The 23,257-nt window shown below is 52.4% G+C and overlaps 1 protein-coding gene across 1 annotated transcript in view; it reads left to right on the forward strand.

Annotated features, from left to right (window-relative positions):
* KCNB1 (potassium voltage-gated channel subfamily B member 1) overlaps nt 1–22,685 on the forward strand; it is a 74,075-nt gene extending 51,390 nt beyond the window's left edge. Inside the window, exon 2 of the mRNA XM_040981060.1 lies at nt 20,595–22,685. Coding sequence (XP_040836994.1) covers nt 20,595–22,607 — 2,013 coding nt within the window. The 3' untranslated portion in view covers nt 22,608–22,685. The remainder of the gene's footprint in view (nt 1–20,594) is intronic.
* The last annotated feature ends 572 nt before the right edge of the window (nt 22,686–23,257 follow it).

Here is a 23,257-nt window from a genome sequence, read left to right on the forward strand (position 1 = left end):
CCTCGGGCGGGCTCTTGACTCAGGCAGTGAGAACATTGCTGGGAATGCTTACAACCCAGACCCAAGTGCCTGAGTTCAAGTTCTGGCTCATTTCCCGACTGCAGCTTCTTGCTAATAACATGCACCCTGGGAGGCAGCAGGCAATGGTTCAAGTAGTTGGGTTCCTGCCACCCGACGTGTGAAATTTGGAAGGAGCTCCCAGCTCCTGGCTTTGGCTTCAGCCCAGCCCTTGCTATGGAGGGCATCTGGGGAGTGAACCAGCGGACAAAAGATTCCTGTCTAGTTGCCTGTTTCTCCATCTCAAGAGTAAAATAAATAAAATTAAGAAGCAATGTTGACAAAGGCATGTTTTGAAAACACAGAGTTTTTGGATCAGCGTTGTGGTGCCACAGATTAACCTGCTGCCTGTAATGCCAGATCCTACATGGTCAGTGTGCTGGCTGCTCCTTTTCCAGTCCTGCTCCCTGCTAATGTGCGAGGGAGTAGTGGAAGATGACCCAAGACCTGGGGCCCTGCACTGATGTAGAATGCCTGGGTGAAGTTTCTGGCTCCTGGCTTCAGCCTGGCACAGCACTGGTTTGCAGCCAAATGAAAAATTCCATCTCTCTCTCTGTATGTGTATTTCCTTCTCTCCCTCTGTAACTCTATATTCCAAATAAATAAATCGATCTTTTTCTTTGGAGATTAATTTTTTTAACTTGAAATTCAGAGTTACAGAGTGGGGTAGGGAAGAGATGAGAGAGAGCTTTCATCCGCTGTTTCACTTTGCAAATGGCCTCAATGGCCATGGCTGGACCCGTCTAAAACCAGAAGCTTCTTCCAGGTCTTCCATGTGGGTGCAGGGTCCCAAGGCTTTGGGTCGTCCTCTGCTGCTTTCTCAGGCCATTAGCAGGAATCCAGATGGGAAGTGGAGCAGCTGGGACTAAAATCAGCTTTTATATGGGAAGATAGCACTGCAGGTGGAATTTTAGCCTGATATGCCACTGCACCAACCTCAAATAAATCAATAAATCTTCAATTTAAAAAAATGAGAATTTTTTTTCTTGTCCATCATGGATGTTTTGACATTGAGTTTAATTTTTAAAAAATATTGGTGTAGGGCGCGGTGTGGTAGCCTAGTGATTAAAGTCCTCGCCTTGCACAAACCAGGATCACATATGAGTGCTAGGTCATATCAGGCTACTCCACTTCCCTTATAGCTCCCTGCTTGTGGCCTGAGAAAGCAGCCAAGGACAACACAAAGCCTTGGGACCCTGCACCTGCATGGGAGACCCGGGAGAGGCTTCTAGCCTCTGGCTTTGGATCGGCTCAGCTCCAGCCATTGCAGCTACTGTTTCTAATCATATTCCGAAAGGAAAGATCTTGCTCTCTCTCTCCTTCTTTCTGAAAATCTGACTTTCCAATAAAAAATAAATAATTTTTAAAATTTGGAGTAAAATATGAAGGCTGCAGACTTAGGATGGCTGGTTTAGTAATTCTTCAACTTTGCATGGATCAAAAGTGTTTTGTAGGAGTGAGCATTGCGGCTCAGTGGGTTGGGCTGCAGCTTGGAACAACTGCTCCTGTGTCAGACCACCTGGTTCGAGTCTTGACTGCTCTGTGCATCCAATCCAGCTTCCTGCTGATGCACCCGGGGTGCTGGAGGGGACAGCAGATAATGGACCGAGGCCTTGGCTTCCTTGTGCAGACCTTACCTGGGGACCCAGACGGAGCCCCTCACTGGCTTATAACTTGAGGTTAGCCCAGCCTCGGCTGTCGCAGGCCTTGGGGGAAATGAACCATCAGATAATAGAACTCTCTCACACTCCCTGTTGCTCAGCCTTACAAGTTGATAAAAACAAATAAGCATTTTTAAAGCAATGTGTTTCTGGACATTGTAGCTTGAGCTGTGAATTTGGTCTTGACCGGTAGTGGGGAGGGTCAGTGCCATGATCTGGCTGAACAACTGCAGCCCTGGCTCTCAGGGAACTCCAGGGTGACCACATCACTGGGCTCAGTGGATGCAGTGTGTGCTGCACCTGGGGGACCTGGCTCCTGGCTGCAGCCTGGCCTTGACTTGTTGTAATCCGGGAGTGTGTGCAGCTTTGCACATTTTCCCTCTAGTCTGGGCCCTGCTGCCATTTAGCAGTTCAAGGGAGCCTCGTCCAGACCCCTCTCTGTCTCTGAGCCAGTTTTCCCACCTATAAAATGGGATTAATAATGAGAGTATTTCAAAAAGATTGTAGAAAATTAGGCTCAAAAATCTATTTTATTTTAAAAAAAATAAGCTTAAAAGCCATGAAGTGTTTTTCATAATATACCCTTTTCCTGAACTTTTGGAAAACCCTGCTCATAGCACCTTCCTCCTCTTGCTGCTTAAGTTCTTGGCATTCGTCTAGCACTCAATAATGGATGTAATTGTGGCAGGGAGGGGAGAGAAGACAGAATTTGTCTTGGTACTGGGGACAGGATGAGACTTCATAATGCTGAACTGTTGGCATATTGCTGGTCTTCTTCCTAGCTGGCCCTGGCCCCGTCACCATGACACCCAGAGGTGGTACCTGCCCTCCCCCATGTTTCCAAAGTACCAAACAGGAGAACAAAGCCACATGGGCTTGGGTTAAATCCAGGTTGTCCTTGAGCTGTGTGACCTTGGGCAGGTGCCTGTCCCTCTCTGAGCCTCATGTTTCCTTCCTTCGTGAAGGTATGAGAGCAGCGTCTCGTACGGGTGTTCGGCTGCCCAGGTGGTGGTGGAACCTGCTGCATCGTCATCATCATGTGAGCATGAGGCTGAGCTCTCTTGTGCCAGTTTGATGGGAGAGAGGGAGTTGGGGATCCACGGAGGACGTGATGAGGAAAGACAGGTGTGGCTGATCAAGATGTGTTGTTCTGAATTAACTGCGTTCACGTATTTTAATTGATTGCCAACATTAACAATTTGGTAGAGACTTTGAAAGAATGGACCTCCTGGGGCTGCTTCTTTTCCTTCCCGAGTTGGTGGTGGTTGCCCAGGCACACCTTCCCGGTGCTGTGCTTCCTGCCGGGCCCCAGGCTGGCAGTGGCGGGGAGGGTAGAGGGGAGCACACACTGCACAAAACCGGAAGCAAGATCTTGGAGAGGCAGCCTGGGATGGGGAGAGGGCATGCTGTCAGGGAGGATGAGAAAGAGGTCCTGCAGGAATTCGCAGCTTCAAACTTGGCCGACAGAACAGAGCTTTCTGTTTATTTAATCTTGAAAGCTCCTTGCAAACTGCTCAGAGCCTGGAAAATGAAAACATTTTAGGGCGGAGGCTCCGCAGCAGCCAAATCCCGGAGACTGGAATCCTTCTTCCTCGTTCCGGGAATAGAGCACAGGGGCAGGAGACAGGTTGGGGGCAGAGCACTGAGTCAGGAGTCCACAAATCCAGTCCAAGCACTGCCACAGAACAGCTGCGCCCCCTTGGTCCATCACTGCCCTCATTGGGCTCTCTAGCCTCTTGCCTGGGAATGGACAAAAGGCTGAACAAGAAAGGGGCCTTTAGGCTCAGAAATTTTAAGTCCTCTCTTCCATTGCATCCCCTGTGATGCTTGTATGTAGTAGGTGCTCAAGTGGTACTGTTTCTGTAATCACAGAACTGTGCAGCACTATGACCAAAGGCTGGGGGTTGAGGACCAAAATCTCAGGGAGATCAGATCCAAGCAAGAAAAGCAATGGCTTCTAAGAGCACAGGGTGCCCCGTTGAGAGCTGGGTTCCTTAGAAGGACCATGGAGACATTAGCAGCTGCAAGACCCCCAATCCTGAACAGCCTCTGGGTTGGGTCGAACATGCTCCCTCTGAGGAAATGGTCAAGTGGGGGGTCATGGCATGTGAATAATTGATGGAAAGAAAGATGGGTCCAGGAGATGGAGGGGAAGAGGAGAGAATGGGTGGATGGAGGTAGGAAGACCAGGGGTAAGTGGACAGGAGGTGGATAGATGGATGGAAGAGTAGAGTATGGATGGAAAGAGGGAGGAAGGAAGGAAGGAAGGATGGATGGATGGATGGATGGATGGATGGATGGATGGATGGATGGCAGCCGTGACAGTGGTGTGAGCCCCGGAGGTGTGCATGGAAGCACCTGGTCTCGCTCTCATTGGCTCATCCCTCAGCCAGTCACTGTGCCCGGGAGGAAAACTCTGTGCTGATTAGACCAGGTTGGGTTCCAGGGCCACTCTTGGATCTGGAGCTGGAGCCAGAGGCAAGCTGGGGTCATTGGAGGAAGAGGAAAGAGATGAACTAGGCAAGAGGTTAGTGGCTGGTCTTCAGAAGGCAGGAGGTCAGAGGGCCTGCTGCTTGGTGGATGCCCAACAATTTCCTTTTTCCTCCCTGTACTCTGAAGATAGGGAACATCCCACTGGGTGGTGGGTAGAGCAACCGTGGGTTCGAATTCCAGCTCCGCCACTTGCTAGCTGTGCGGCTTTGGGCAAAGTACTTGCTCTCTTTGTAGCTTAACTTTCTCATCTGTTAATTGGGATGACAAGAATGGGTGATCTTAAATGACATAAAGTGCTCAGGACAGGTCCTGGTGCACAGTGAGGGCTCAATAAGCTTGGGTTATTCTGTTTGTCTCTGAAGCAGCGGGACCAGTGGCAACCCCTAGGACTGGGGAGGATTAAAATAGCTTTCCTCTGACTGGACACTCCCCTCCAGAATCTTCCTGCAGCTCCATCCTTCTTTTGTTCTCTTCTTAGACACCACCTCCCTGACCACCCTGGCTGACGGTGACCCCTCACACTCAGTCACTGTCCATCCCATTCGCCCAGCTTCTTGGCTTTGTTGATTTCCCATTTACTGTTTTAACATCGGTTTCCTTAAAACAGGTGGCTTGGTGATGACCTGTGTCCTCGTGACATACAAAAGTGCCATGTACAGGGTTTGAGTCCCCAAAGCGTTCACTGAATGAATAAGCGAATGAGTGGCCTTTTCTTTGTGAACACTGTGTTTCTGCACAGGGTGGCCCAATGAGGGAGGACTCGAGGGAGGGGTCACATCCCCAAGTTGGCAGAGGGCAGCTGGGGGAGGCTACTCCTGTTGAGATCAGTTCCCGAGAGTCTCAGCTTGGGCAGCCCTGGCATGCAGGAGCCTCATCTCAGCCAAGGTCAGGCTAAAGCTCTAGCAGGCAGGACAGCCGGGCCTGGGATTATACTGCTGCTGCTTAGCTGGGATTAATTCAGACACCATGGCCACAGCCACAGCCTATGCCCAGGGCGAGGCCCTAGCAGGTGGGTCCCAGGCTGCCTCTTCCCTGCTGCTGCTCGGGCCCTGGGGACTTCACAGGGCCAGCAGGCTGGACTTGGACTGCAGATGAAACAGCCGTGTTTCTGGGGACAGCTTCCTTTGTGATTGTCATTCACTGCGTGCCAGGGCCCAAGCGTTGCTCTCTGTCTGCAGCTCTCTCAGTCCTGCTGTATAACACACCAAATGCATGCATCAATTTCTAAAATTCAGTTCCTCCGTAGTAACCAAGGTCAAGGGTCACAGAAATGACCTAGTGGATCCCTGCCTTCCAGGAGATCAGTGAGGCTTGGTGTAATGTAGCAGGCCTATGTGGGCACTGGTTCAAGTCCCAGCCGCTCTGCTTCCTATCCAGTTTCCTACTAATGGCCTGGGGAAACAGCAAAAGACATCTGAACGCTCCTGCCATCCGACATGGGAGACCCAGCAGAAGCTCCTGACTTGTACCTGGCCCAGCCCTAGCCATCATAGCCATCTGGGAAATAAATCAATGGATGGACCATCTCTTCTGTTTCTGCAGCTTTGACATTCAGATATACACATCTTTAACAGAAAACGCACCTGCAGGGATGGAGAGGGCAGGTGGAAGGCAGAACATCCTCCTAAGAAGTGTGCTTGTACCCAGCCCCCCACCGCCAACATTGAGTGGTGGGGGTCTTGCTGCACGAGGGGGATAGAGTAAAGACACCTCTCTCCAAAAACACTTTTTGAATGGCTAATGGCTGCTGGTAGTCAAAAGCCTTCCATAGCTCTCTTGCCTGCAGGTTGCCACATAGACCCCTCACCCCAGGCTCACGGCTCCTCATGACCCGGCCCCAGGTACCCCTCACAGTCCTCTCTGTTGCAAGAAAAGCTCCCTATCTCCTCCAGGTTCTCAGAGTGAACACATCAGGCCTCCTGGCCTCACTTCTCTCTCCCACCCTCGAGCTCCTTACTGGTTCCAGGTCCCCTGGAGTGCCTCTTCCACCAGCTCTTCCCTGCCCCAGAACCTCTGCTTGGGCCTCCCCTGGGTCCTGGAGGAACACCCTTCCCCACGTCTTCACATGCCTGGCTCCTTTATATTGCTTAGTTCTTCGCTCCCACGTCGCCTCCCCAGAGAGGCCCTCCCTCCAGGGCACACACGTGGAGCAGTTACCCTTCCTCTTTCTGTTGCCGTTTAATCCCATAATTCTGTCCGATTAAAACTTGGCAGGATGGATGGTGCAGAACAGATGAGGGCTACAGAGCCCTCTAGAAGCAACAGAAATGGGGGTGGGAGAACAGCAACAGTGTTTGCCACCCCTGCCAGGATGGGGTGAGCAGGCTCTGCATGGGCAGGTGCAGCCAGCAACCACCCATTTGTCTGGCATGGTCTAATGTATTCCCTCATCACTGGCCAATCTCATGATTTGTGGCTGGGCTCCCAGCCCAGATCCCTGCAGCCGGATCTCAGGCCTCACCCCCAGGCTGGGCCTTCAGAGCATCCACCGGGACCCACTACCACCTGCAGCTGCCACTGAGGAGCATGGAGACCCAGCCCCAGTGGCATCAGAGCTTCCAGACTGCCTGCAGCAGCTGGGATCTGAATTTGCAGGGAGCTACTTCCCTGCGGGGGCCCAGCTCCCTGCCTGGGGTGGAAGTGAGGGGACAGGTGGAGCCCTCCGGGCAGCAGGGAGCCTGAGTTCACAGCCTCACACCACTCACCCTTCACGAACAGCAAGCAGCAGGTTCCACATGCGTGCTTTTCTGTATCTTGTCTTCTGTTGGTGAGGAGTGCTCTGGCCCCCATGAGAGGAGGAGACTGGGGCCCTGAGAGAACACCATAGGCCAGACTGGTCTCAGCCTCCATCAGAGACTTGTTGGTTTGCTCCAAAGCTCTGCACCAGGAGCCTGCACCTGCTGGGTCTGACTGCATCATCCAATCCCGCCCACTTCACACAGCGGGCACCAAGGCTCAGGGAGGCTGAGTCATTTAGCTTAGGGCCCCCAGCTGGCAAGTGCTGACTGTGCCCCCCCCCCCAGTCCACCTTTGCAGGTGAATTCTCTCTCTGTCCAGCTCTAAGTTCAAAGTTCAAGTGAACTTTGGGAAAGCGCACTAAGTTCAAAGTTCAAGTGAAGGCAGAATCCGTGATGGTACTGAGCCAGCTCCTGGGCTAGCTGCTTGCAAACACAACTCTTCAGGACAATGCTGGGACCTTGGGCCTTTCCCTGCTTGCAGCCAGGCCCTGACAACAAGTTTTAGGAGCAGTGGGGTCCTTGGAAAGTCTACTGAAATACCGGCATTCTGGCAGCTGCCTCACCATATCCACCGGCCCTTGATCCTTGCTCCCAAAAGGGTCCCACCCAGGCCAGGAGAGTTAAGTTTGGAGGATTCAAGAAAAAGCAGCAGCTTGGGGCTCATGGGAGTTCTACCTGCTGGCATTTGCCTTCCACGCCTCCTCTTACCTAATGCCTAGGTCTGTGGATGAAGAGAACTGACATTTGTTGAGGGCCTACTGGGTGCCAGGCACCTTCCTGCAGCCTGACAGTATGTGTCAGCTGCTTCTGGGCCCTGTAATCCTGGGCAAGTGACAGCACCATTTGACTGTTCTGCCAGCTCGTCTATAAAATTCATGTGATGGTTTTGTTAGCCTTGTCAAAGCCAGGAACATTAGCAGGTTCATGTTAGTGGGAAGTCCAGAACTTCCGGCTTCAGAAACAGCTGTATTCAGGTGCTCTCAAGAGAGTTGCCAGAAAGCTGCCATGGCTCCCGGCACAGCTCCTCAGCCCCAGCAGCATTGATATTCTGGGACAGACTCTGCCCAGAAGGCCAGAGGGGCCCCTGTCTCTCCCGATGGAGATCCCATCCCATCCCATCCAACATGATGCAGTAATACTTGGGTAAGAACCATGAGGATGGCTTGAGATGGTATGCTGCTCTCAGCCACGGTGCGTGAACGGTTAGATGCCTCCCAGCTTGCCTTTGTCGTCTCCCTTGTGAATCCCCGAGTATCCCCCAGACTCAGCTTTATCCCCTGGACCCACAGTGGGCAGGCACGAACGAGTTCAAGTCCTCAGTGTGCTGTGTGATTCCACCCTGGCTGAAAACCTTGTTTCCGCCAAGGGTGGTGTGGATGTTTATAGCACCATGCGCCAGCCATACCAAATGCTCAACTTAGAAATTAAGCCTGTGGGAAATTGATCAAATGTGGAGTCCCGCCCACAGTTGCCTTGGCAGGGCCAGACTGAAGGATTTTGCTGGCCTCCTGTGGTCCACAGGCTGGACATTCCCCCACCCTTGCCTAGGTGAATGATGTAACTGCTCCAAACCTTCAATTCATCCCCTGAAAACTGCGGGGGCTGAGAGAAGCTGCCTGCTGGGGAGGTTTGAGTCAGTGCATTGGGGACCTTGCATGCAGTAGGCGCTTAGCAATGGCGGCTTCTGCTCTTATCAGCTTCCCTGTGTGGGCACAGTTGCCCCGGGCTGCATGGACTGACAGTCCGCACCACCATGCCTTTGGCGAGTGTGGTTACTTCTGCTTGGAACATCCTCCCATCCCTTCCCTTCCCTCCTGCAGGAATCCAAGCCCAGGCCCAGATAATCTCTCCTCTAAAAAGCCTACCTTTTTTGTGCCTCAGTTTTCCCAAATACAAGATAGGAATCTTAAAAGTGTCTGCCTCTTATGGTCCATAAAAGGAAGAACTGGGTTGGTTATGTAAAGCAGTTGGCACAGCGCCTGACACAGTGATAAATCAATAAATATTAGCTGCTATTATTACAGCATTATTTTCAGACATTTAGCTGCTAATTCAAGCTTGCATTTTCCCATCGTGCCTAGCACAGGATGAGTATTCAATAAGCATATTGCATTTGAGGTCTCTGTGGGGATCATGGCTCCTAAATCCATGCGTCCATGCGTCCATCCTCCTCTCCATTCATCCATTTAGTTGACCAATCAGTCAACCATTCATCCATCCACCCATCTGTCCAGTCATTTACTGCATCAGTTGTTGAGTAGCATTCCATCTCTGTGTAGGACAGTAGGGATCCAGCCCTGGACACAGTCCTTCCTCTCTTGAGTGCCAATCCACACCAGTGGGGAGGCAGAAAATAAGTAAGTGAAGAAATGAATGAACAAGATGACTGCACATTGTGATGAAACACCAAAGATGTGAAATGGTGTAGCAAGATTGAGTGACTGGGGAGGCAGTTAACTTGAATCCAGTGGCCAGGGGCAGCCTCTGTGAGGATGGAGCAGGAGGGACAAGAAGGAGGCACTGGTAGAGAAATCTGGGTGGAGGCCATTCCCTGCACGTAGAAAGGTCCTGGGGCAGGTGTGAGCTCAGCAGGTGGAGGGGCAGGGACGGGGTCTTCCAGAAAGTTTATGGAAATTGCGTATTTTAAGAAAGCTATGCCCTGATTTCAATTTTTTTTTTTTTTTTTACTTTAAAAGAAAATTCTCTTTTAACTTCATGCTCTTTTTGAAGTGCCCCCTGGAGATGGCCATTGTGGCCAGTGGAGAGCGAGGGTGCTCTGAGAGGTCAGTCAAGGTTCCAGCAGACAAGAGTGGCCAAGAAACAGGGTCTCTGTGTGCAGCTGGGAGCTGCTGGAGGGCAGTGTCCGCCTTAGAAAGGCTGCCAGGATGGCGACACACAGAAGGCTGAGTGATGCTTCGAGGACCTCTCCTTCTGTGTTGGGGATGTCAGGGCTCCCCAGGATGAGAAAGTACAGAGGGGGAGGGGTGGGTGCAGGAGATCTCCCCAGGGAGCAGTGGATGAGAAGGGACTGGGGACCCTCCTGCCTTCCCCTGTAGCTGGACAAGGAGAGACCCCTGCTGATTCAGACCAGGAAAGAAGGGTGAAGGCAGTGCCAGCCATGGACCCGGGAATCCTCCTTCGCAGGTTCTGGGGAATGTAGCTGTCTTCTGAGCCACTTGTCCGAGTGCATGCTGGTACTCTGAGGAACTGGTTCTTACCTTAGTATAACGACCCATTGAGTGGGTCAGCAGTGCTGTGTGTATGACTCTATATTCCAGAGGGTTACTGGGCTGACCACTTGCTGTGTGGCTTAGGGTCTGTGCCCATCAACAAGGTAGATCTCAGAATAGCTTTGCACAATAATAGATTGTCACTGCTGTGTTCCCAGAGCTTAAAAGAGCACCTGAAACGTCACTGAATGAATGAATGAGGGAATGAATGACAGCATTGCTTTCCCCTTTTTACTGAGGAGAGATGAGGTTTCTAATGTCCACTTCCAGAAAATGTCAGGGCAAGGTGCAAGCCTGGGGCTCCTCAAGCCCACCCTTCCCCGCACCGCCCTCCTGGGAGTGATAACTCATTGCAGTGGCTCTGTCGGCTAGAAGGCTCTTTGTCATGTTGCCCTGGGGTCTTCCTTCCATGGTCCATGAACAGCTGGCATTCCCCGGGCCCTTCTCATGTGACTGAGTCCCTGTCTTCTGGAACCTCCCCCAAACACACACAACAAGAACTCAGCAAGGGAGGGACTGTGGGGAAGCCCATCGCACAAATGAGCAAACTGAGGCTTGACGAAGTTAAGAAGCTTGTCCAACGGATCACGTTTGGAGACGCGGGCAGCTGGGATTCTGAGGCAAGTCAAGGTCTTAACTGACATGCACTTGTGCCTCCCTCCTGTTGAATTTTGCTCAGTAGTTCCTTGTATTTTTATTTAATTTTTTTAATTAAAAAGGTACACAGGAGCTCACATGTGTTGGCTGCAACTGTTGGGGCTGGGCCTGGACTCAAGCCAGAAACCAGTCTAGGCCTCCTATGTGGGTGGCAGAGACCAGTAGCTGAGCCATCACTGCTCTCTGCCAGGTGCTGCTTAAGCAGGAACCTGGAGCCAGGAGCTGGAGCCGGCAATCAAACTTAGGTCCTCTGGTGTGGGATGCAGCTCTCTTAATCAGCATCTTTATCAGCTGTTGTCCCGATGCTTACCTGCGATTACTTTACTGATCCCACCTCCAGGCCAGCAGGCCACAGCTGGATCTTTGTCAGCTGCTTGTTGTCCAGGAGGGCTGGGGTGGTTAAAACGGGAAAATGAAATCTGCCATCTCACTCAACCAGATGAACTGGTCAGAATCTGCTAGATGATGGTAAGTAGCAAGCAAAGCCACCAACAGACTTAACAAGGGAGCTGACTTGCAGAATTCCTAGCCCTTCTTCAATGCCTCTCTGGAGGTGATACACGCCCCACCCACCCATCCAGAGTCCCCCTCCCATTCAGCCGATAGGCAGAGTGAGTCACCCAGCTCCTGCTGACAGCCCGAGGAAGCGGGCACCTGCAGGGCGACCAGGAAGATCAGTGCCGGAAGCGTCTTCCCTAGGAGCCCCAAGGCATCCTCACTTCTCTTTGGCTGTCACGTCAGATAAGTCTAGGCTATATTAAGGAGTCTTTATTAACCAAGCTTGGTGATAGTGGGGCTCACTAGAAATTAGCAAAAGACAAGTCACCATGACAATCTAGTCTAAATCAAAACCCTGAGAGTAACAAATGGTCATTACCATGAAATCCACCCATTAAAATGAAGACTTGTGTTCCAGCCTCCCCGGCAGTATAAATTATCCTATGAGTTGTGCAGCGAACAACCTGGACATGCTTACAAAGCTGCAAACATTCACCTTTTCCTGGCTTCTCTGTCCATATTACATTATGAGTTCACTTCTCTTGGAACTCTTGCCAGTACACAAATTAGAAATATAAAGCATCCTAGCACTCACATTTTCACTGACTCACCCAAGCAGTGAACACGGGGTGAGGAATACAGACATACAGGAGCTGTGTTCAGGGGCTACCTGTCCTCGGGGTCTGACCACAGGAAGCCAGAGAGCAAGCAGAGTGCCAGAACAGCAGCAGCATGCGACCAAGAAGGTGAGACCCTCCCTAACATGAGCCTTTATGGGGGCTTGAGGGGCGAGTGGTTACACAACACAATACCAACCCCCTCAGGTTCCAGATGATGATAGGTGAACATCATTTGACTCACCGATAGACAGAAAGGACCATGTAGATGGGAGAGGAGGCATGGTTCCAAGTTTGTGACCCTGAACTAGTGGCCAAAGACCGTTAGCACTAGAAAGCAGAATTTCTGTCTACCCAGGCTCCTCTCCCCACCTGTGCTTCTCTACCAAGAACTGGCTACTGGGCAGGCATTACCTGCTGCTGAGCCACTGGAGTGCCTCTTTCCCTCCAGCCCTACACGATAACAGGACCTCTGTCCCTTATCAGGGTGAGCACTCCCAGAGCTGTCACACCTAGCCCTGCTCACCTGGCATCTACTTCTGGGAGCAGCCCAGCCACCTTAGTTCCCAGAGACTGCCCTGGCTGCTCCCCATCCCTGCAGACGCAGGGGACAAGGCAGGAGCTGTCCCTTCCTAGAATTCTGTCTGCTGCTTTGTTCCGATTCAACAAGCTACTCTCCACAGCATCAGGTGTGGCCCCTTGCTGCTCGCCACTGTGAAACTGGGAAGCCCTTCCTTGGGTTGGTCGTGTGCAGATGTGGGGAGTGGATCGTCACTTGGGCAGAGAGGATGCCTTCAGAGACCGGGCTTCTCTGGCTGTAGATTCAGAGTCCTCTTCCCTGGCCTGAGGCCATTGTGCTCCGTGGGGACGAGATGTCCTCCGTGGGGAGGAGGTGGTATTGCCACTAGCTTCCAGAGCTTGGCCAGTCTCTTAGGAGGAGGCTGCTCAACCCACGGTGTGTTGGGAACAGTCATTTTGGGAAGGTGATAGGGGTGCAAGTTAGATGTCATAGCCCAGACGCCAGGATGCTGGCCAAGGAAAGGCCCTATTGGGGGCAGGTGCTTGGTATATCAGCCAAGATGCTACTTGGGGCCCTGGTTTGTGTCCTGACTCCTCCATTTTCAATCCAGCTTCCTGCTAATGCACACCCTGGAGAGCAGTAGGTAATGGGCCAAGTACATGGGTCCCTGCCACCCTCATGGGAGACCCAGGTGGAGCTCCAGGCTCCTGGCTTCAGCCTGGCCCAGGCCTGGCTGTTGCAGGCTCTTGGCAAGTCATTCAGTGGTTAGAAGATCTCTCTGTGTCTGTCTTGCCTGTCTGTCTTTTGAATAAAATGAAAATACAAAAAAGAGTGTCAGAGTCTGGTACAAAAACATTTCAGCCCTGCCAGCCCTTATCATCACGGACACTTTCAGGTTCCCTGACTATGGAATGACAGGAGTCACAACTGTAGGGATGTTCTCAGGATGGAGTGACAGCCGTGTTCCCAAACTGCTTAATGAGAACCCTGCTTGTACTCTGAGAATTCCAATTGGAGAAAAAGCAGACATGGCCGCTGCTCTCAAGTCATTTACCCTCCCCAGATGGTAAGTGGACATTGCAATTTGGATGGTGTTATGAAGAGAAGGACGTGGCTTGAGGAGGCCCTACACTTGGGCATTTGCCTTGGTCAGGGAGGGCAGGAACAGCTTTCCTGGAAAGGTGATGTTTGAGCTATGACAGGTGAGTAGGAATGAACCAGGCAGAGAGACGGGAAAAGCATTCCAGAAAGAAGGAACCACACAGGCAAAATCCCTGGAGCCTGAAGGCTCGTGGAGGTGTGGGAGCCAAGGAAAGGTGCAGGGGTCTGAACCGAGAGAGCAGAGGACAGCGTGTGGCAAGGTGAGGCTGCAGAGGCAGGCAGGGTATTGGCCAGGCTGCAGCTGTGACACCCATGATACAGATGACAATAGTGACAATAGAAGTAGCCCAGAGTTTGCAATTGTTTTCTGTAAAGGACCAACCTAGGGCTGGGAGTAGCTTCCGTCTCAGATCCAGGAGAGCTGCTTTGTCTCTCCATCTTGCTGACACCATCCCAACCCCAACCAGCATACAGGAGAAAGAGGGGGAAAGGCTTGCCTGATTTCTGTTTATCTTTTATTGGCCTAACTGAATCACATGACCACATCAAGCTGCAAGGGAAGCTGGGAAACATAGTGTTTATTCTGGTTAGCTTTGTGTCACTCTGTGTCCTTTGATGATGAGAGAAGGGATTGATGTCTTAGGGACATCAACTGGCTTTTGCCATGGTGGGCCTAGAGGCTTTGGGGCCAGCAGAAAGCAGTCTGTCGGTGGTGTTCCTGTTAGCTGGTGGTGGCAATGCAGGCAGAGAGAATGGCGTGTGGACAAGGACTGACTAGATCTGACCCTGGATTAGACACAGGGGCAAAGGGTGTAGGGCAGAGTGGCAGGTACGACCCCCTGGCTGGTGCTGTTAGATGTGATCTTGGCTGGGACATTCCTCTGACCTCGTGGCAGGCCAGCAGGTGGCTGACATCTTCACTGTTACACTAGGTCAACCCAGCGTGACAAACATGCTCATTGCAGAGACGGACAGCTAGCAAAGAGGGAGAACCCGCGCTCCTGGCCTCTGGCCTGCCCTATGGAATGCTGACCGAGTGGTAGCAGCATCTGATTTTCCCAGGGATACAAAAATAGGGGTATGTGTGTGAGATCTTCCCACTGGGCAACTTAAGCACAAGGAAATTTCTCAGCCCAGGGCATTCTGGATGATCACTACAGAGGTCCCGGAAGCAACCTTGCACCCTTCTCCCCATGCATCTGTTCTCTCATCTGAACCCCTGTGTCTTCCTCCTTTGTTGTCCAAACACAGGGCCCTGGGTTCATGCCCGTGCATGCCCAGCAGTGCCCCCTGCAGGCTCCTGACTCCAATTTCTCACACACATCCCCCACACCAGGATCCCCTCCCGCCCTCTCCTGGAAGGGAGGTGGACAAACCTCAGCCTGCTCCCAATCCCTTTAATCGGATCTACGCCAGTGACCCTTCTAATTAAAACTCCCCTAGCTGTAATCCCGCCTTAAAGCTGGGGGGAAACGGAAGTGCTATACAAGGAGCGAAGAGTGTGCCGGTCCCGAAACCAACACTCTGTGTCCTTGGGAATATGCTGGGGAAAGCCACAAGCCTGGGAACCCCACAGCACTCTCAGAGCCTCCATTTCGCCCTTTTTCTGTCCTGTGATGGAGGGCGTACCCATGCTATGCCAGGCACTGTGACACCAGCTGGGGACGTGGGGGTGATGAGCTAGCCAAGCTCGGGGCCCCAAGGAGTTGGCATTCTACCATGGGACAGAGACAAGGAAACAGCCCAGAACCGCTCAACTCCAGGGCTGTGGAGGCCCGGAGAACGGGCCTACCTAAGCCAGACTTGGATGAGGGTCTAGAGGATGAAGGTCGAGAGGTGCGAGCAAGCATGGCAGTGCAGCTTGGGAAGTGTCACTTGATAGACCACATTCTTTCCTACCACCGGGCCCTTGTACCCGCTGTGCCTTCTGCTAGGTCATTCAGCAACCAGCTGCTTCCAAGGAGAGGCCCCCCTGACCACTCAACCTCATGCCCCCCACCAGCCAGTGCCATCCTGTGGGTCCCCTGGGTCTGTCTTTCTCAGTGACTCGCAGCAGGTGACACCAGCTGACATCACTCTGCTCCCCCTGCACTGGATTGTGTGTGCTTTGCCTGCCTCTCCCTGTGAGTAGAGAGGCCGGGGACATTACCTTTCCCAATTGCACTGCCTCCTCAGGAACTAGCACAACGTGCTTATTTGTGCTCGGTACCTATGGGCCAGTGCAAGGCAAAGGCACTGAAAATGCATCTGTGAGCATGGGCGGGCGGCAGAGCTGTGGCAGGGTTAGCAGAATGGTGGCCTGCTAGGGGCCCTGCTGCTCTTTGGGGATTCAAAGCATTAGGGTGCTGTTGATGGACGCAACCTTTTATGTAACTTTATTGAGACTTCTTTTATGTGTCATGGGATTCATCCCATTTCCAGCCTGTAATCCAAAGAGTTTTGGTTTTTTTGTTTGTTTTTAATAACTTTACTAAGTCGTGTAATCATCATCCTCAACGAGATATTAGGACATATTCATGATCTCAGTGACATCCATGTGGCCATTCCCTGGTAATCCCTACCCCCACCCTGGCGAGCGCTAGCCTACTTTCTGTCTCCACCGCTTGCTTTATCTGGACATTTCATCTAAATGGAATCAGATGATGAGTGGCCTTGTGTGTGGCTTCCTTCCCCGAGCTCAGCATAATTGCGGTCCATCCCTGCTGGAACATGGATCCATGCGAACAGCATCCGACTGCATGTACACACCATATCGTGTGTATCTGGCCACCACTGGTAGTCGGTCGGGCTCTCTCTGCTTTCTGGTGGCTATGAAAAATGTCACTGTGGTTGCACATGTGTCTGAGAAGCCATCTGCAAGCCCTAATTGGCGCAGCGTGGCCCTGTGCTTCCCACACGCTGTGCAGCCTTGGCGGCGATGGACTGTGTGGCCGTGGGTGAGGCTCTTCCCATCCTTGCCTCAGTCTCACCACTCGCGCAGAGAGCTGCAAGGAGACTGTGCAGGAGCAGCTCAGTCCTGAGTGTGCTGGGCTCCCAGGGTGGGGGCACCAACTCCTGACCGCCCCATGGTGCCCTTCCACTAGCCCATCACTTCTCTGTTCATGCAGACAGGTGGGCTTCCCACACCCAGAGAGGGAGGCTGGTCTGGCATCCTCTGATCCTCTCACCCAGTCCGAGCAGTAGGTGCACCTGCCCCAGGACCCAGTGGGGCCTCTCCCCTGCCTAGGCGTCTGTCCTTGGGCTGAGGGGAAACCAGGGGAGGGCACATCCTTGGGTACAAAGCCATTGCCAGCCTTAGAATAACAGGGCCCAAGGACTGTACAAAAGCTGGGTGCATAATTCATGCGCCTGTCGGCAGAACATCAATTATGCGGCCTTCCCTGGTGTTGTCTCCAGGTTAGAAACTGGAGCAGGCTTCCCCTGCTGGCCTCTGGGGAAAACGGGAGCTCCCGGCTCTTAAAGAAACAGGCTATTCCCCAGGAATCTTCCAGGGATGTTGTCCTGCTCAAGCAGCTGGAGCAGCTGTCCACAAGGCTCAGCCTGCTGGCTGCCTGGAGAGACCCATGCCCAGTGTGCCTAGTCCAGTGCTAACAGCTGCACGCATGACTCTCCACAGCAGGCCTACCCAAGTCCCACAGCCTTGGGCTGGTCATTCTCTGCATAGGGATGAGGGGATGTAACCCCAGCCTCCTGCCACCAGATGCCAGAAACACACTGCCTGTACCCCTGTTCTCCTGTAACAACTAGAATTCCTTGAAGAAATGGCCCAGTCACCTGCCCCTCCCCCAAGGGGTCAGGGTTGTAGTACAGGGAATTAAACTACCAGCAGCCGAGCATCCCAATTGCGCACTCCAGTGCCGGTTGCTCCATTTTTGATCCAGCTCCCTGCTAACGTGAACTGAGAAAGCAGAGAAGATGAGTTGAGGGCGTGGGCCCCTGCTACCCACATGGGAAACCCCAAGAGAGTTCCAGACTCCTGGCTTTAGCCCTTTGCAGCAGTTATCAAGGTCAGCTGAGGAGTGGACCAGCAGATGGAAGATCTCCCTCAAGGTGTATAATGCCAAGTTACAAATAATAAAATAGGGCCTGACATGGTGGCCCAGTGGCTAAATCCTTGCCCTGTAAAAGCCAGGATCCCATATGGGCGCCAGCTCATGTCCTAGATGTCCTACTTCCCCTTCCAGCTCCCTGCTTGTGGCCTGGAAAAGCAGTACAGGATGGCCCAAAGCCTTGGGACCCTGCACCCACATGGGAGACCTGGAGGAGGTTCCTGGCTCCTGGCTTTGGATCAACTCAGCTCCAGCTGTTGCAGCCACTTGGGTAGAGAACTAGCAGATGGAAGATCTTTCTCTATCTCCTTCTTTACGTATATCTTTCTTTCCAATAAAATAAATAAATATTTTCTTTAAAATAAATCTGTAAAAAAAATTCCCCCAGTAGAGGATTGCTGGTGTATTTTGAGTTCACACATACAGAAACTAAGACAAGGAGAGGGTCCATGCCTGTGACTACACAGCCATTCACAGCAGAGGCTATGCCCCAGCCTCAGCATGGAAGGACTCTTGAGCAGCTGGCACAGTAGCTAAGACCCCGCTAGTGACGCCCACATCCCACTTAGGAGTCATGGCTCCACCTGCTCCTCCAGCTTCCTACTGATGATGGCCACCCTGGGACACAGTAGTGCTGTGATGACCCAAGCCACCCCGTGGAACACGAGGGCTGAATTCCAGGCTGCTTGGCTATGGCCTGAGCCAGTCCTGGCTGTTAGGAGCAGCTTTTGAACAGCAAACCAGAGGATAGATTTACCCTTTCAAATAAAAGGAAAGTAAATAATTAATTGAAACCAAAAGGGAAAGAAAAAAGAAACACACACAAGTCAAAAGACCTTGAGCAAAATCTTGAATAAGAAAATTTTCCAAAAAATGAGCTGCCAAGATGTTTTATTCCACTAATCACACATTTATGGAGATGAATATTTCATCCGTACATCTCAGCGTGCGCACGCGCACACACACACACACACAGAGCAGTACTTTGTTCTTTCCTAGGATAAGACTAAAATAAAGCCAAGCAGGTGAGTGAGTGGGCTAGGAGGTGGTGCTGGCATCTGGGAAAGCCGAGTCGGAGAGCCACAGCCACGCAGTGTGATGACTAAACAGAGCAGTGGCTGGTGGGGGTGCACACACATTCGTGTTGGAAATGACACAGAAAAGCAAAGGGAAAAGCAAGACCTGCACGGGGGGACCTTCAGCAAGCTGCCGTCCTGCCTGCTCTGTTCCTTACCGTAAGTGGAGGCTCACAGGTTTGCGTCAGATTATGACTCATCAGTGATGTCTAAATGGAGTCAGTGCAGTGGCTCAATTGGCTAGTTCTCCACCTCCAAACACCAGGATCCCATATGGGTCCTGGCTCATGTCCTGGCTGCCCCACTTCCCTTCCAGCTTCTTGCTTGTGGCCTGGGAAAGCAGTCAAGTATGGCCCAAAGCTCTGGGACCCTGCACCTGCATGGGAGACCTGAAAGAAGCTCCTGGCTCCTACTTCGGAGTGGCTCAGCTCCACCTGTTACAGCCATTTGGAGAGTGAACCAGCAGACAGAAGATCTTCTCTGTCTCTCCTTGTCTCTTTAAATCTGCCTTTCCAATGCAAATAAAACAAATATTTAAAAGGAAGTAAAAAGAGGTGGACTTGAGATTCACTGCAGGAGCCAGAAGTACCACAGTCCCCACCACAGTCTTCGCATTTCCTTTTAAGATACAGTTCAGGACGCGGGCAAGGGACTCTTCAGAGGCTTGCTGGTCTGGACTGAGCAGGGGAGGCGAGCCAAGACGGTGCTGTGACGGTAGGTGACGTGTATTAGGTGTTCATAGGGCATGCAGGCAGCTTTCCTAAGCCTTGCACGCATCACAGCATTCCGTCTTCAGGGCAGCTCTCTAAGGTGGAGACAGCGATGACCCTCGCACTCTGCAGGTGAGGAATCTGAGGTGAAGTAGGATTTAGTAGCTTGATCGAGGAAAAGAAGTAGTTGAGCTGGGGCTCGAACCTCAAGCAAGTTTTTGACACCAGAGCCCAGGCTCTTAACAGTTGCTCGTAGGACAAGCCTGGGAAGCAGTCCCCCACTCCCTCAGCAGGAGCAGCGGTACAAAAGCAGAAATCTTCAGTTCTTCATTGCCCCCCATGGAGTTAGTATTGCTGACACTAAATGGGATTGTTGTAAGAACAAGGTTATTGGTTTTTTGTGTGTTTTAATTTTTTTATTTTTATTGGAAAGTCAGATATACAGAGAGGAGAGACAGAGAAAAAGGTCTTCCATCCAATGATTCCCCAAGCAGCCGCAATGGCTGGAGCTGAGCCAGTCCAAAGGCAGGAGCCAGGAGCCTCTTCCTGGTCTTCCCCGCAGGTGCAGAGTCCAAAGACTTTGGACCATCCTTGACTGGTTTCCCAGGCCACAAGCAGGGAGCTGGATAGGAAGCGGTGCCCACATGGGATCCCAGTGCATTCAAGGTGAGGACTTTCGCCTCTAGGCTATTGTGCCAGGCCCTGAATAAGCTTATTGTCTGTGCCATCACCATCCTCCACCACAACACGAATACAAATGGCTCACCATCAAGAATGAGCCCACTGTGGTCTGCAAGTCAAATTCAGCCTGCTGACTGTTTTTTATAAACAAAGCTACACCCATTCTCTTAGGTGTCACCCATGGCCGTGTTTATGGCTACAGAATAAGGTACCAGTCACAGACAATGCATAGGCTGCAAAGCCTAACCAGGTTCCAGTCAGCCCTTCCCAGAGAAGTTGGCTTGGCCTCTGGACTTGCTGATTGTCCTGAAACTGTTTCCTGTTCTCTGGGCTTTGGTTTTTTTTTCAGCTGCACAAGCAACAATCAGAAGAAATTCTCTTTTCAGCTCACAGTTCATGTGACATGTTCTTGAACATTCCAAGTCCCTGTAGACTGCATAAGTTGGTTAGGAGATTGTCCCATGTGTCGGTGGTTCATAACCAAATCCCCTCTTTTCTCCTCACAGATTCTGGCCATAATCTCCATCATGTTCATTGTCCTCTCCACCATTGCCCTGTCGCTCAACACCCTGCCTGAGCTGCAAAGCCTCGATGAATTTGGCCAGACCACAGACAATCCCCAGCTGGCCCATGTGGAGGCCGTGTGCATTGCATGGTTTACCATGGAGTACCTGCTACGGTTCCTTTCCTCCCCCAAGAAGTGGAAGTTCTTCAAGGGCCCACTCAATGCCATCGACTTGCTGGCCATCCTGCCGTACTACGTCACCATCTTCCTCACCGAGTCCAACAAGAGCGTGCTACAGTTCCAGAATGTGCGCCGCGTGGTCCAGATCTTCCGCATCATGCGTATCCTCCGCATCCTGAAGCTAGCGCGGCATTCCACGGGCCTCCAGTCCTTGGGCTTCACTCTGCGAAGGAGTTACAATGAGCTGGGTCTGCTAATCCTCTTCCTCGCCATGGGCATCATGATCTTCTCCAGCCTGGTCTTCTTTGCTGAGAAAGATGAGGATGACACCAAGTTCAAAAGCATCCCGGCCTCATTCTGGTGGGCCACCATCACCATGACAACCGTTGGGTACGGGGACATCTACCCCAAGACTCTCCTGGGAAAAATTGTTGGGGGGCTCTGCTGCATCGCAGGGGTCCTGGTGATTGCTCTCCCCATCCCCATCATCGTCAACAACTTCTCTGAGTTCTACAAGGAGCAGAAGAGACAGGAGAAAGCCATCAAGCGGCGAGAGGCTCTGGAGCGAGCCAAGAGGAATGGCAGCATCGTGTCCATGAACATGAAAGATGCCTTCGCCCGGAGCATCGAGATGATGGACATTGTGGTGGAGAAGAATGGGGAGAATGTGGGTAAGAAGGATAAAGTACAAGATAACCATTTGTCCCCCAACAAGTGGAAGTGGACAAAGAGGACCCTGTCTGAAACCAGCTCAAGTAAATCCTTTGAAGCCAAGGAGCAGGGATCCCCTGAGAAAGCCAGATCGTCATCTAGTCCCCAGCACCTGAATGTCCAGCAGCTGGAAGACATGTACAACAAGATGGCCAAAACCCAGTCACAGCCCATCCTCCACACCAAGGAGGCAGCCACCCAGAGCAAACCAAAGGAAGAGCTGGAAATGGAGAGCATCCCCAGCCCCGTGGCCCCTCTGCCCACACGCACCGAAGGGGTCATCGACATGCGCAGTATGTCAAGCATCGACAGCTTCATCAGCTGTGCCACGGACTTCCCTGAAGCTACCAGGTTCTCCCACAGCCCTTTGGCTTCACTCCCTACCAAGACTGGGGGTGGCGTGGCCCCAGAGATGGGCTGGCGGGGCGCTCTTGGTGCCAGTGGTGGGAGGCTTGTGGAAGCCAACCCCACCCCGGAGGCCGGCCACTGCTCTAGCTTCTTCATTGAGAGCCCCAAGAGTTCCATGAAGACCAACAACCCCTTGAAGCTCCGAGCACTCAAAGTCAACTTCATGGCAGGTGAACCCAGTCCACTGCTCCCCGTTCTGGGGATGTACCACGAGCCTCTTAGGAACCGGGGGGGCGCGGCGGCAGCTGTTGCTGGCTTGGAGTGTGCCACACTCTTGGACAAACCTATGTTGAGCCCCGAGTCCTCCATTTACACCACAGCAAGTGCTAGAACGCCTCCCCGGTCACCTGAGAAGCCCCCAGCGATAGCGTTCAACTTTGAGGCTGGGGTCCACCAGTACATCGACGCTGACACGGATGATGAGGGACAGCTGCTCTACAGTGTGGACTCCAGTCCTCCCAAGAGCCTCCACGGGAGCACCAGCCCTAAGTTCAGCATTGGGACTAGATCAGAGAAGAATCACTTTGAAAGCACCCCGCTACCTGCATCCCCGAAGTTTCTAAGGCAGAACTGCATTTACTCCACAGAAGGGTTGACTGGAAAAGGCCCCAGTGGTCAGGAGAAGTGCAAACTCGAGAACCACATCTCCCCCGATGTCTGCGTGTTGCCAGGAGGAGGAGGAGCTCATGGGAGCACTCGGGATCAGAGCATCTGAACTACCCTCACCCTCCATGGAGAGGAGACTGTGTATTGCTCAGCTTGCCTGCCAGAGGGCTTCTGTGGTTGAACTCTGCAGAAACCCCCTCCTCACCAGGGAAAAGAGAGACTGCAGAGACAACATCTTGGGGCACAGAGAGCCATGAACATGGGCGTGACATTGGCCAAGTCATGTCACACAACTCCACCCCCCTCCTTGGGGGTCGGGAATGACAGGAGTGGAGCTCCTTGGCCACCACCACCATTCACCACTAAGGCCACCCACTCCCCAGCCTTCCCTCTTGGCTTTCCATCACAGCCACTGTGGGCAGCATTCCCACCCTGCTGGCTTTAGCCAGAGAAGGCTGCTGGACCGAGGGATTGGTGTAGCCAGAGCAAGTGGATTGAGGCAGTGTTGCAGTTGCCCAGCCAGTTACGAGGAACGCTGCTCTGTTAGCTCCTGCTGCTGCTCCAAGGCTCCGAGGAATGCTGGTGATGGGGGAAGCTCTCCTTAGATGTCTCCACTGACTTCAGTATTCTGTATTTGGAGATGTCATGAGGGGAAATTGCACCCCTACTTCTGCTCAGTGTTAGTTGCCCTCTGGCAGTCTGGGAGAGGCTCAGAAGGCAGGTACTGAGCCAAAAGTGTGAACCCAGAGGATGGCTTTA

Source organism: Ochotona curzoniae, unplaced genomic scaffold (assembly GCF_017591425.1).
Source record: "Ochotona curzoniae isolate NIBS_2020 unplaced genomic scaffold, NIBS_Ocur_1.0 contig_3520, whole genome shotgun sequence".
Taxonomy (NCBI): Eukaryota; Metazoa; Chordata; class Mammalia; order Lagomorpha; family Ochotonidae; genus Ochotona; species Ochotona curzoniae.